General features: G+C 41.3%; 1 protein-coding gene across 7 annotated transcripts in view; it reads right to left on the reverse strand.

The window, feature by feature from the left end:
• LOC139280789 (protein kinase C and casein kinase substrate in neurons protein 2-like) overlaps positions 1–15,212 on the reverse strand; it is a 147,316-nt gene that overhangs the window by 22,266 nt on the left and 109,838 nt on the right. For all 7 annotated transcript variants that reach the window (XM_070900487.1, XM_070900481.1, XM_070900484.1 and 4 more), the window contains 2 exons: positions 13,080–13,252; positions 7,237–7,357 (listed from right to left, as the gene is read on the reverse strand). In XM_070900487.1, the coding sequence (XP_070756588.1) occupies positions 7,237–7,357; positions 13,080–13,252 (294 nt within the window). The remainder of the gene's footprint in view (positions 1–7,236; positions 7,358–13,079; positions 13,253–15,212) is intronic.

A 15,212-nucleotide genomic window follows, 5' to 3' on the forward strand; every position in this document is an offset into this window, starting at 1 on the left:
TCAAAACTGAGTTAATATTGTTATCCTGGATCTGACAAACTTAAATTCCACGCTTCACACATACAGACACACCAAAGGTCCCTGGGAGTGAAAAACAATTAAGGTGTAATGAAGATGTCCTAAACCTTGAAACTTAATCACCACCTTAAAATTACTGTTATACATTTGCTAATGCTAAAAAATATTAGTGTCTACATTTTATTTAAAAAACAAGATTATGGGCCCTGTGAAAGCCCAATTTGCAAGTTCTCAGGAAGGATGAAGTCAAATGGGCTGAATGGCCATCTTCATCCAAACCAATCTTGTGATCATTAAATAAACAAAAGCACTATTGCATCTTGAGATGAACATTTGTTTCCTTTGAGTTTTACAAGGATAAGATAGGAAAGGAGAAAAAGATAGAAAGGAGAAAAAAAACTCAATTATGGCAATCTTTGACTATGATGGAATCGGTATGCACAGGCTGCAAAGAGAGGATTAAAATGATTGTACCACCAGTTAAAATGTAAAAAAAACTAATAGTTTCTGTTACGGCTGGATATAAGTCATACAGATTTGGTTTGGCATAATCCAAAGGCCAGCAGGAATGATCTCCAAAAGGAAAACTATCAAATCTAGGTACCGAATTAGACATGGACTGTGGTTAGTACTGATGCAATGCATTTTTCTACACAGATATCATTCATTGAGACTTTCAATCAAGAAATTTAAGAGCAACCCTTTTACAACTTGAAAATCTATATTTGGCAAGTTATTTGAGAAAACAGTTTTAAAAACAGAAAATGTTGGAATATAATATATATATATATATATATATATATATACTTGAAACATTAGCCCATCTTTCCTCTCTGTAATTGTTAACTGGCCTGCCAGATACCATGATTTTCAAATTTTACTTCAGATTTCCAATTTGTATTTTTATTATCGATATTATGTAAATTTAAGAAACTAGTATCAGTGATATTATCAGGTTTCTGTGTTCATTTCTATAACCATTTTGTACCAAAATACCAATTAAAGAAAATAAAACTACCACTGGCAATTTTTTTTAAATTCTAATTTCTATTTTTATGTGCCTATGCCCAAATGATTTTTGATCAGACACAGGGTTAGCAATAAATAAAAGGTGACTATTGCACAATTTAATATCAGAAAAGTATTTACCAGCAAATTTTCGTAAGTAGAACTGTTTGTTGGTTAGATTTGAATTTATGAAAGTGATGGTAAAGAATATGGTCTCAAACATAATTTTACCACTAAAAACCTGGTGATCTTCAACATAAAGTGGATTGCACAGTACTTTATTGAGACTAGCAATTCAGAGTTGAGAAACATGCAATTATATGCAAGTATGCTTTATAATCATTCTTGAAGCATGCACAGCCATATCATGAACTGCAGTCTTGCACTTATCAAGGCAGCATGCACATATAATTAGAAAAAAGAAATACACAATCACATCTTTAAAAAAAAAACACACAACAGAAAATGTCAAAAAGCACATGGAACTCTTACATTTGTCTCCAGCTTCAGTTGTGCTCATAACTTAGCGTTGCTGCTGTACTGTAGTGACTGAGGACAGATTCAAAATTTTGTAGGATATTACAGGACCTGAATGTTTTTTTTGAGGCTGTGCATGGCCAAGTGTTTGCTACATCAAAGTAATTTAGATAGAAATGAAAAAGTGGCCAGTAAGACAAAACTAAAATTAATGTAAATGATGTGCAAATGCAAGCACTGATGCATTACAAGTAATCATACAAGCAAATATGTAATTTATGCAAAATTAGCAAGCATCATCTATCCACGAGAGACAATCTCTTGAAAACTGTCTGCCGATCTCACTATTTAGGTAACACGGAGATGCAATTCTGAAGTTTGCATCAGAACACATTACTGCAGCCCACATGTGCATCACTGCTTTGCAAATGATGCATGATAAATCCTTCCCTAACTTCTCAAACGATTAGGACCTTATTCCAAAAAACAACTCCTTGAATTTAAAAAGTTAATTTGAGATTTTTGTTTAAACATTTAGTTTTATCCCACTGAATACCATTCACTTAGAATATTAGAATACTGAATTGAACGGGTAGAATTTGCTCGTCTATAACATCTAACGTTAGATGTCATATTCTGTATTGTGGATTATTTTCACAAAAGAACTGTGCATTGTTTATTGGTTATCATGGAAACCTTAAAAAAAAAACAGTTGCTCCAATTATTCTGGCATTATTTCACATTTTAGCATTGAATTTAAAATAACTTTCAACTAAATATCAATTGAGTTTGGATCAGATACGCATCAGTGAATATAAACTCAATAAACCAGTCTGGCTTCACTAATCTTCCTATGACCTACATCATCCTCTTGATCATTAACAGCAAACAAAGCATGGCAGAGATACAAACCTAATCAGTAAAACCTGGTGGGAGCAGAATATAGCTCAAATAACAAGAGGGGTATGATAGCATAGTGGTTATATTACTGGACGAGTAATCCAGAGGCTTGCACTAATGATCTGACGCAAGTTCAAATCCCACCAAGGCAGCTGGGGAAATTAAATTCAGTTAATTAAATAAGCTAATTAAAGAGCTACTAATGGTGATCATGAAACTACTAGATTGTCCTTAAAAACTCATTTTGTTCACTATTGTCCTTTAAAAAGGAAATCTGCCATCCTTACCTGGTCTGGTCCTACCTACGTGACTCCAGAGCAATGTGATTGACTCTTAACTACCCTCTGAAATGGCCCAGCATGCAGCTTACCACCACCTTCTCGAGGGCAATTAGGGATGGGCAATAAATGCTCGCATAGTAGTAAAGTTATTACACTTAGGTGATTGACTAAATTCCTACAATATTAACCTGAATGTAGAAAACTGCCAAATTGATACTACTTGCAGTCAAACTAACAACGCAGTTGCCATGCAGGGGCACAATATTCAATAACAGGTTAACTTTTCATTGTTATATGATGAAGAAGCAACATCGGTCACATGATGCCAGATATGAATTCAAGAATTCAGACTTGTAACAACAACTTGCATCTTTAACATAGGAAAACATTCCAAGGCGCTTCACAGAAACGTAATCAGACAAAAATTGATACTGAGCCAAAGGAGGAGATATTAGGATGCGTGACAAAGCTTTTTTTTTTAAGGGGTGGGTAAGATGAATTTAAAAGGAGGTGGTGGTGGAGAGATTTAGGGAGAGAAATCCAGAGCTTAGGAGCTATAAAACTGAAGGCACAACCGCCAATGGTGGAGCAAAGGGAGTGGAGGATGCACAAGAGGCCAAAGTTGGAGGAGGGCAGAGTTCTTGGGAGGGTAATAGGGCTGGAGCAGGTTAGAGAGAAAAGAAGGGGCGAGGCCATGATGGGATTTGAATACTAGGATGAGAATTTTAAAATCATGGTATTGGTGGACCAGGAGCAAATATAGGTCACCGAGCACAGGGTTGATGAGGGAACAGGATTTGGTGCACGTTAGGATACAGATAGTAGTGTTTTGGATGAGCTCAAGTTTATGGAGGGTACAAGATGGGAGGACAACATTGGAATAGTCGAATCTGAAGATAACCAAAGTATGGATTAAGGGTTCAGAAGCAGGAGGTGGAAGTTTTGAGAGGCTATAGAAACATAGAAAATAGGTGCAGTAGGCGGCCATTCGGCCTTTCGAGCCTGCACCATCATTCAATAATGTCATGGCTAATCATTCCCCTCAGTACCCCTTTCCTGCTTTCTCTCCATACCCCTTGATCCCTTTAGCCGTAAGGGCCATATCTAACTCCCTCTTGAACATATCCAATGAACTGGCATCAACAACTCTCTGCGGTAGGGAATTCCACAGGTTAACAACTCTGAGTGAAGAAGTTTCTCCTCATCTCAGTCCTAAATGGCTTACCCCTTATCCTTAGACTATGTCCCCTGGTTCTGGACTTCCCCAACATCGGGAACATTCTTCCTGCCTCTAACCTGTCCAGTCCCGTCAGAATTTTACATCTTTTTATGAGATCCCCTCTCATCCTTCTAAACTCCAGTGAATACAGGCACAGTCTCTCCTCATATGTCAGTCCTGCCATCCCAGGAATCAGTCTGGTGAACTTTCGCTGCACTCCCTCAATAGCAAGAACGTCCTTCCTCAGATTAGGAGACCAAAACTGAACACAATATTCCAGGTGAGGCCTCACCAAGGCCCTGTACAACTGCATTAAGACCTCCCTGCTCCTATACTCAAATTCCCGAGCTATGAAGGCCAACATTTGCCTTCTTCACTGCCTGCTGTACCTGCATGCCAACTTTCAATGACTGATGTACCATGACACCCAGGTCTTGTTGCACCTCCCCTTTTCCTAATCTGCCGCCATTCAGATAATATTGTGCCTTCGTGTTTTTGCCCCCAAAGTGGATAACCTCACATTTATCCACATTATATTGCATCTGCCCACTCACCTAACCTGTCCAAGTCACCCTGCAGCTTCTTAGCGTCCTCCTCACAGCTCACAACGCCACCCAGCTTAATGTCATCCACAAACGTGGGATATATTACACTCAATTCCTTCATCTAAATCATTAATGTATATTGTAAATAGCTGGGGTCCCAGCACTGAGCCTTGCGGCACCCCACTAGTCACTGCCTGCCACCTGAAAAGGACCCCTTTATCCCGACTCTCTGCTTCCTGTCTGCCAACCAGTTCTCTATCCATGTCAGTACATTACCCCCAATACCATGTGCTTTAATTTTGCACACCAATCTCTTGTGTGGGACCTTGTCAAAAGCCTTTTGAAAGTCCAAATACACCACATTCACTGGTTCTCCCTTGTCCACTCTACTAGTTTCATCCTCAAAAAATTCTGGAAGATTTATCAAGCATGATTTCCCTTTCATAAATCCATGCTGACTTGGACCGATCCCGTCACTGCTTTCCAAATGCGCTGCTATTTCATCTTTAATAATTGATTCCAACATTTTCCCCACTACTGATGTCTGGCTAAGTGGTGTTACATTAGCTACCCTCCAGTCCATAGGAACTGATCCAGAGTCGATAGACTGTTGGAAAATGATCACCAATGCATCCACTATTTCTAGGGCCACTTCCTTAAGTACTCTGGGATGCAGACCATCAGGCCCCGGAGATTTATCGGCATTCAATCCCATCAATTTCCCCAACACTATTTCCCTAATAAGGATTTCCTTCAGTTCCTCCTTCTCACTAAACTCTTGGTCCCCTAGTATTTCTGGAAGGTTATTTGTGTCTTCCTTCGTGGAGACAGAACCAAAGTATTTGTTTAATTGATCCGCCATTTCTTTGTTCCCCATTATAAATTCACCTGAATCTGACTGCAAGGGTCCTACGTTTGTTTTCATTAATCTTTTTCTCTTCACATAGCTATAGATGTTTTTGCAGTCAGTTTTTATGTTCCTAGCAAGCTTCCTCTCATACTCTATTTTCCCCCTCCTAATTAAACCCTTTATCCTCCTCTGCTGTATTATAAAATTCTCCCAGTCCTCAGGTTTGCTGTTTTTTCTGGCCAATTTATATGCCTCTTCCTTGGATTTAACACTATCCTTAATTTCCCTTGTTAGTCACGGTTGAGCCACCTTCCCCGTTTTATTTTTTACTCCAGACAGGGATGTACAATTGTTGAAGTTCATCCATGTGATCTTTAAATGTTTGCCATTGCTTATCCACCATCAACCCTTTTAGTATCACTCGCCAGTCTATTCTAGCCAATTCACGTCTCATACAATCGAAGTTACCTTTCCTTAAGTTCAGGACCCTAGTCTCTGAATTAACTGTGTCACTCTCCATCTTAATAAAGAATTCTACCATATTATGGTCACTCTTTCCCAAGAGGCCTCGCACAACAAGATTGCTAATTAGTCCTTTCTCATTACACATCACCCAGTCTAGGATGGCCAGCCCTCTAGTTGGTTCCTCGACATATTGGTCTAGAAAACCATCCCTAATACACTCCAGGAAATCCTCCTCCACCGCATTGCTACCAGTTTGGCTAGCCCAATCAATATGTAGATTAAAGTCTCCCATGATAACTGCTGTACCTTTATTGCACGCATTCCTAATTTCTTGTTTGTTGCTGTCCCCAACCTCACTACTACTGTTTGGTGGTCTGCACTAGCGTTTCTGCCCTTTGGTATTCCGTAGCAATTATACATACCGATTCCACATCATCCAAGCTAATGTCCTTCCTTACTATTGCGTTAATTTCCTCTTTAACCAGCAACGCCACTCCACCTCCTTTTCCTTTGTCTATCCTTCCTGAATGTTGAATACCCCTGGATGTTGAATTCTCAGCCTTGGACACCCTGGAGCCATGTCTTCCATGATGCCAATTGCATCATATGGGCTTGGAAGTTCAGCTTGGGGTCAAATAAGACACCAAAGTTGCGAACAGTCTGATTCAGCTTGACACAGTGGCCGGGGATGGAATCAGTGGGGAGGGAACAAAGTTTGTGGAATGGCTTCGGTCTTCCTAATATTTAATTGGAGTAAATTGCAGCTAATCCAGGACTGAATGTTGGACAAGCAGTCTGATAATAGAGGCAGTGGAGGGGTCGAGAGGGTTGTGGGTGATGTAGAGTTGGGTGTAGTCAGCGAACATGCGGAACCTGACGGCATGTCTTCCAATTGCATCACCGAAGCACAATATTAGAGTAGAAATAGGAGGGGGCCAAGGATAGATCCTTGGGGGACTCTAGAGGCAACGCCAAAGAAATTCAATGATCTGACCAGAGCTGCAACAATAAGACTCCTACTTACACACTAATGTGAATTATTCATTCTATGCATATTTTATTTGTAATCAAACTTTTGTTAGCATGTTTCATCCATTATTAATAATGAAAACATTGAAATTTTATGTTCAAACAATGACACAATATAACTAAATTCTGACAAGTGATCCCATTGAATCATACAGCACATGTGCCTTCAGGTCATAATGAAGTGCCTGTGTCCTTCAAAAAGAATATCATAAGAAATGAGAGTACTTGAACAAGAAGAACTAAGAGAAATTGGAGAGAGAGAATTAAAAAAAAACATTATAGGAGAATGATTGCCATTAGTTTGAGCGCCCTTTTGAGAATGTCTCGAATCACTGTAGTTGTTTTATTACATCCTTAGTTCTAATTAACTTCCAGTGTAGCAAGATGACAGCAAACAAATAGAATGAAGTAGGTAAAGTTCTAAATTCAATTCAGCTTTCATACCTCAAATTGTGGCCAGTTCATAGGCATTCCTGGACCATATGTACATCTGAACCATTTCAGATCCTCCTGCGGGTCTGATGACTTAATAGTGTGTTCCAGCTCTTGATATACAGCGCTATAGCTTTGAAAGCAAAAAGCAAAGATGAAGTTTGTCAAAAGAATGGACATTTATCGCGTTCACATCAAGCATTAGATATAAAAGATAGAGTCCCTTTAGCCACACACTTGCATTGTACAAGATCACCACAACATGTGTGTGAATGTGACTCTCCCCACCCCAGCTCACAGTACTGTTGCTGGAGCACACAACTCAATTTAAAAAGCTATTTTTATGATCAGAACTCCCAAGAATTGGCAAATGATTGTCTTTTAAAACACAGAGATGCAATGGTTTCCAGTTAAAAATCATTAAGGCTGCCGCAGCTCCTGGTTCAACTCACCAAAGAACAGAAATCTTTACAGCTTCTGCAACTCCTGTCTACTGGTCCAACTTTCACAAAAGCAAAGAACTGGAAGCAAAAATTATTGAAATGCTTTCTTATGGCAAGACCCATCTTTTCATGCAGCTAAGCAATGAAAGATCTCTTTCTGCTGGCTGTAAAGATCAGATATTAAATGAACTCATGACAAAATCTTATTTATCTGCCCCCTTGTTCTGGACACCTCCATCACTGTAAACAATCTATTTCTATTGACTCTGTTCCATCCCTTCATAATTTTGAACACCTCTATCATATTGGCTTATTTGGATAATTCTTCATAGTCTATTGTGCAGTTTTAATTTTATGCAAGGAGCCAACCTGGTGAGGGATGTGGAAAATCCAGCTAGCAGGTCAAATTTAGAAGGATGTGGGCACAGCTGCACAGTGGAGTAAATTTTGTTTCCGCCTTTATAAAGCTTCAAAAATGAATTTTATATATTTATCAGCTTTCGCTAAGGCTGGAGGGCAGCGAAAATGTGGTAGACAAAAAGGAAGTGAAAGGAAGCTCAATGCAAAGGCATGAAATGGATTCTATGGGAAAGTGAGTGACTGGAGTAGCACCTGACCCGGTTTGATGGCTGACATAATGGATGTGCACCTGCAGGAGGTGGGTGCAATGGCTGCCCAGTGTGGTATTTTAGGGCGCCCAAAGACGACAGCAGTGCACCATTCCTCGCAGCAGGCGATGACCAGGTTCAACACTGCTGAAACTATCTGTAACAGATGCACAAGAAAAGGCACACCTTAAAGGAATTTGGTAAGATGACCTGGCCAATATTTATCCCTCAACCAATGCTACATTTCAACCAACACTACTAAATTAGATTATCTGGTCATTCATCGCAGTCCTTATTTGTGGGATCTGGGCACACGCAAATTGGCTGCCATATTTGCCGACTTTACAACAAGTAACAGCACTTCAAAATACTTCATCAGCTACAAAGTGCTTTGGGATGTTCTGAGAATGTGAAAGCACTTTCTTTTTTCTGAGACTACACATTATTGTCAACTATCATGAGCCAAGTTTGCATTCCACAAAGAATTGCCTGTTCCACATTTATTGCTTGCCCATGCCAAGCTCTCTCACAAACTTACATCTCTTTCATTGCATCTCATGCATGCCTATACCTCAACAGGCCACTCTGCCAAGATACAAAGTACAATTAAAAGCCATTCACACCATGAAGCCATAGTAAAACAAGTGAGCTCCACCTAGTGCAATCATTTACTGACACTGTTGTGGGAGCGCAGGTTGTGCACGTCTGTCACTGTGAATGCACTCCTTTAACTTACACAAGTTCATCTCCTCTGGCATGCCCAAGAACCCTTGTGGGATATGTGAACCTGCATACTTGGGTAACAGTGGGTTGGTGCAGAATACCCTCCTCTGGATTCTTGAGGATAAGATGCATTCCCAATGGAATGCCCAACCTACCCAGAAAGGCTGTTTCAATTCATCTCCAACCCATGTTGTGCAAATCATGCTGGATGTGGGAGTTCCTGGACGATTGGAGTATTCAGCGCAAATACACTTGTACAAAGTGAGGTCAATTTAACTTTTGTCACAAAACAGCTGAAGCACACCCACCTCCCACCTGTTGTTGCTGCTGTTGAGGCCTAGACCTCATTTGCATCAAACCAATAACCTGTGTGTGGTAAACTGACACCTCGATGCAGCATGTCGGTTGGGGAAGCATGAAATGCATAGCCACCCGAAAGTCCAGGCCTGTGTGTTGGCGGGGGGGAGGTGCAAGGAACACACAGTCCAGCAGCGGGCTGGAGTATTTTCCTGCTCCTGCTGGCCCCACAGCAAAATAAAAGGTTTGTGACATTTTATGAGCAGTCTTCAGGGGTCTCTAAGCAATGTTGATTATGCAGCTTAACAAATAGTCTGATCATGTATAATGCATGCTCTGCCATTAGTACCTAAAAATTGCAGTTGGGATCCTGTGTTCATCACAGGACACCAATTCGTATGAGAAAAGTAGCCTCCTGCCAGAGACAGGCAGGCACACCAGTTGCCCATCTAAAGGCTCTTACCAAATTGGTGGCAGCCTCTGTGTAAACAGGTGACCCAACACCATTTTGGGGAGCTCCTGATTCATTTACACCAGACAACCAGTTAAAAATCTGTTCTAGTATCTCCAGCTGCACTCACTCAAGCTGAACTTTACTGCGTTTGACTAACAGTGGGATACACCTCCATTACATATGGAAAGCAAGCGATTTCTTGAACATATTTTCCAAGAGGTGGTCACGCTATGCCAGTGACAGAAGATAAGGATTGGAAGAGAATGGGCATCCATCATGATGAGAAGAGAAGGAACCGCAGAGATTCCGAGGGTACTAAATACTTGCTCCAAGGCCGAGAACTTGGGTAAGAACAGCCATGCGCAACGCCACGACACTGTGGAAAAAGTGGTTGTCCAAGAAAGAAAAATGGAGTGCCAGAATTCAGTGATAATGGAAATTCAATAGTGAGAGTGGCAAACTATCATATCTGGAAGCATAAACATCAGCCCCAAATGCTTCCCTGGTGCCAGAGTAAGGAAAAGCATGAAGTGGGCACAGATGCTCTTGGGCAAGAATGGGGAATCCGGTGAAGTTGTGGTCCTTGTCAAAACCAACCATGAACAGGATTAAGGTCCTGAAAAAAAAGAGTTCCAGGATTGAGGAAGCAGACTAAGAAGTAGGACGACAAAGGAGTATACATGGTTTTATGAAGGGGAAATGGTGTTTGACAAATATGTTAGAGTTTTTTGAAGATGTAATTAGTAGGATGGATAAGAGGGATGTAGTGTATTTCGATTTTCAAAAAGCATTTGATAAGGTGTCACACAAGAGGTTATTACATAAAAGGCTCATGGGATTGGGGGTAATATATTAGCATGGATTGAGGATTGGTTAAAGGACAGAAAACAGAGAGTAGGAATAAACGGGACATTTTCGGGCTGGCAGGCTGTAACTAGCGGGGTACTACAAGGATGAGTGTTTGGGACTCAGATATTTACAATCTACATTAATGACTTAGATGAAGCGTCTGATTGTAACATATCCAAGTTTACTGATTCTACAAAGTTAGATGGGAAAGTAAGCTCTGAGGATGACGCAAAGAGGCTGCAAAGAGATATAGACAGGTTGACTGAGTGGACAAGAACATGGAAAATGGAATACAATGTGGAGAAGTGTGAAGTTATCCACTTTGGTTGGAAAAACAAAAAAGCAGAATATTTTTTGAATGGTGGAAGACTGGGAAATGTTTGCATTCTGAGGGACCTGTGTGTCCTTGTATATGAATCACAGAAAGTTAACATGCAGGTAGAGCAAGCAATTAGGAAAGCAAATGGTATGTTACCTTTTGTTACAAAGGGATTAGAGTACAAGGGTAAAAGGGGCCGAAATTGCCTCTTCCGTTAAGGCCTGTTACCGCCGGAAATCGGCAGCCATGCGGCAGAGTAGAATGGCCACCATTTTGAAAACTGCTCTCCTGCGGTATCCCGCTCCCCCCACTGCCGATCCGTACTAAGTGCGTCATCAGAGTGCGCAACGCTGATGTTCCCCCCAACGCGAAATTCCGGGGAGAAAATCTTGCTGCCGCCGCTCGTTACCACAAACAGCTTTTTCTGTCGGTGCACTGTGTTTGCAAAATGGCGGTGCGGCCACCATTAAAGGGGAGGGCACACTGCCGCAGTTGCCATCTTATTTTTTTTGTCTGCCGACTGCCAGGTCGGCCCGACAATTAATGGCCCCGAGTTTGGCCTGGCCGGCAACAGGCAGCCTGGCATCCCCTGTTGGATGCCAGGCTACTGGCCCGATCAAAACCCTCCCTGGTGTCCCAGTGGACCGAACTAAAATAAATGCAGAGCTCGCACCGGCCCTCCCCTTTAAGTGAAGGGGAAAGATGTGGTGACGCGCCAGCGTGATGATGTAATCAGCGCTTTGTTGAGTGACAGCAGCGGGCAGACCACCCGCCCCCATTTCCGCTCCTCTAGTGACCGAACTTCCGCTCTCTGCCTCACTTCCGCCCCCATTAAGACCGACTTCCAGTCTGCTTGGGGAAAAAAAAACAAGAGTGGAATTTTGCGCAAGAGGCCACCACATCCACCACGGTGGTGAAAACAGCTCAAACACGGTAGATGTGCCTCATTTCTGGCAGGGGGGCAATTTCGGCCCCAAGAAGTCTTACTACAATTATACAGGGCATTGGTGAGGCCACATCTCGAATACTGTATACAGTTCTGGTCTCCTTACCTAAGTAAAGACATACTTGCCTTAGTGAGTGCAACAAAGGTTCACTAGACTATTTCCTGGGATGAGGGGATTGTCTTATGAGAAGAGATTGAATAGACTAGGCTTATATTCCCTAGAGTTTAGAAGAATGAGAGGTGATCTAATTGAAAAAGTAAAAAAAAATGTTAAGGGGCTCGACAGGGTTAATGCTGAGAAAATGTTTCCCCTGGCTAGGGAATCTAGAACACAAGGTCACAGTCACAGAATAATGGGTAGGTCATTTAGAACTGAGATGAAGAGAAATTTCTTCACACAAAGGGTTGTGAATCTTTGGAATTCTCGACACCAGAGAGCTGTGGATGCTCAGTCGTTGAGTATATTCAAGACAGAGGTCGATACATTTTTGGGAACAAAGGGATATGGGGATAGTGCAGGAAGGTGGAGTTGAGGTAGAAGATCAGCCATGATCTTGTTGAATGGCGGAGCAGGCTCGAAGGGCCAAATGGCCTACTCTAGCTCTTATTTCTTATGCTCTTATGTAAGGTAGTAATCTCAGGATTACTAATGGAGCCACATACTCGCCAGCGCAGGAGCAGTTAGATAGGTAAATGCATGTATACTACTTATAGCACATATTCTAGGCTGATACTCCAGTGCAATACTGAGGGAGAACTGCACTGTCAGTTGTGCTGTCTTTTGGATGAGTCGTTAACCAAGTCTCAGTCAGCTCTCTCGGCGAATATAAAAGGCCCCATGGCATTATTTGAAGACAAACAGGGCAGTTCTGGTGACCTGGCTAATATGTATACCTCAATCAACATCACAAAAAATTTTTTTCATTTGTCATATCACATTGCTGTATGTGGGACCTAGCTATGTGCAAACTGGCTGCTGCGCTTCCCTATATTGCAACAGTGACTACACTTCAAAACTTCTTCATTGACTGTAAAGTGTTTTGGGACGTCCCGAGGTTGTGAAAGGCGCGATATAAATAGAAGTTTTTCTTTCTGTAGATCCTACAGTACACTTAAAATGCTGCAAGTAATTTTGTTTGGAACTACTTCAAACAGTGCAAACATTGAGCATTTCAGTTCCATATAATTCACAACAAACAGATCATATATTTTTTACCTGGTGGCAGAAAGGTCAAGATGTTGCTTAACCTCCAAAAGGACTTCTCGAAAGAAATCTAGTCGTTTGTTTTCAAACTGTTGACATTGCTCAAAGACTTGCTCCATGTTTTCGATATATTGTGGTGTGGACTTATTCAATTCATCTAGATTTTTCTCATACTTTTCCTTTGTCTAGAAAGTAAGAAACCAGTTGTGAAATCCACATCAGCTGATGCATCATATTCAAAACAGTACGATACATGAAACACATAAGCAGGACTCAAAGCACTGACTAAGCTTGCAATATTTTTCAAATGGAACAATGTATTTCTATTGTAATAAAGAAAACCATGGGCTGAAAATTGCAACCTCGCCGGTGGCGTATGATGTGCGCACGCACCCGAAGAGACCTCGCAAATGCCGGTTCTCGGCGCGCAATGCGCAAGAGCGGGGCAGAGATTGGCAGAGCTATTTGCCCAACTCTTGCCCAGCGAATGTCCTTCAAACTCTTACGCCTGGTAAGAGCAGGCGTATAGCCTACTTTTACCAGTGTAAGAGTTTTAAAACATAGAAAAATGTAATTTAATCACTCATTTTTAAATTAAAAACCCTGTCCATTAAGGTAAGTTTATTTTTAACCCTATTAAAACACATTAAAAAAATTCTTAGAAATATATTTTTTTTCTAAAACATTCAATTACAATTAATTTTAAATATGTGAGGTGATTTTTTTAATTTACTGTGCTGTGTTCTTGTTTTGGGGGGGATATTCTCATTGATAGTAATGGGAGCTCGTATAAATGGAGTTCCCATTATCAATGAGAATGCTACATAGTGATTGGTGGTCCAGGCCCACGTGATTCCAGTACACGCATACCGACCTGGAGGATGTGTTCCCTTACGCTGGACTGCGAATGGAGGCCTCCGACCGGAATCCTCCGTTCCTCCGGAATCACAGAGGAAGCCTCCGACCGCAATTATCCCCCCTATATTTTTTAAAACTGTGTTTTAATGCAACATTTAACATCGCAGGTAAAAGAGAATGGATGATAATCATTAATTTCCAAATAGAATCATACAATGTTAAAGCTCAATTTGGTAGTTGTAGAAAAATTACAACACAGAATGAGGCTATTCAGCTCATCGTGTCCATGCTAATGTTATCATGGACAGGAATGTCTGCAACAGGTAGATGATGACATATGTACATTACTTCCTTTATCACCTAATGCAGGTCCAGCAATGTCCTTCAGGACTTGGTCAGCGGTAGGACTACCGAGCCACTTTTATTGGTATGTCGAAGTGCCTGACCCACAATATATTCTGTGCCCTTGCTTCCCCCAACGTGAAGAAGTTCTGGTTCATCAGTTGGGCAGGTGGGGATGATAGGTAGAATAAGCAGGGTTTTTTTTTTTGCCTTGCTTGACCTGAAACCACACGAGTTGATGGGGTCTAGAATCAAAATTGAGGACTCCCAGAGCCAAGCCGATTGACTGTATATTACTGTGCCCCCACCTTTGGTGAGCCTATTCTGCCTCAGAGAGGGCAAATCCAGGGATGGTGATGGAGGAGTCTGGGTCAGACTGAGGTTTGACTTGATTGTGGAACAGTTCTTCCAATTTGGACACTAGTGTCCAGATTTTGTTGAGGAGGACTCTGCAGAATCAACTGGGCTGGGCTTGCCTGAATCTAATTCTGATCCAATGTCTGGGTCATGTCAAGTAGACCAGTCTGATATTTTTCTTATGATTGTGGTCTACAACAATTTTTAAGAACTAAATGACTTGTTAGGTCACTTCAGAGTCAACCACACATAATGGGACTGGAGTCACAAACATTAGACCTGGTAGGGATGCAGGTTTCCAGCTGGGTTTGTAAAACAATCAAGCATCTCTGATGGTCATTTTTCCTGGTGCTAGCCCATAAACCAACACCAGATTTAGTGAATTCAATTTCACAACATATGGGTTAGGGTCTGTGTAAAAATAATATGCACAGGAATGTAGCGAGAGAATGTTAAGCTCTTATTACATTCCTGTGTGCACTATTTTTGCATAGGACACCAGTGCCCAGATGTTATTGAGGAGGACTTTGCAGTGTCGACTGGGCTGGGATTGTGTGAATGTAGTGCTGCTTAAATGTTTGTCAATCC

This window comes from Pristiophorus japonicus, chromosome 15 (genome assembly GCF_044704955.1).
Source record: "Pristiophorus japonicus isolate sPriJap1 chromosome 15, sPriJap1.hap1, whole genome shotgun sequence".
Taxonomy (NCBI): Eukaryota; Metazoa; Chordata; class Chondrichthyes; family Pristiophoridae; genus Pristiophorus; species Pristiophorus japonicus.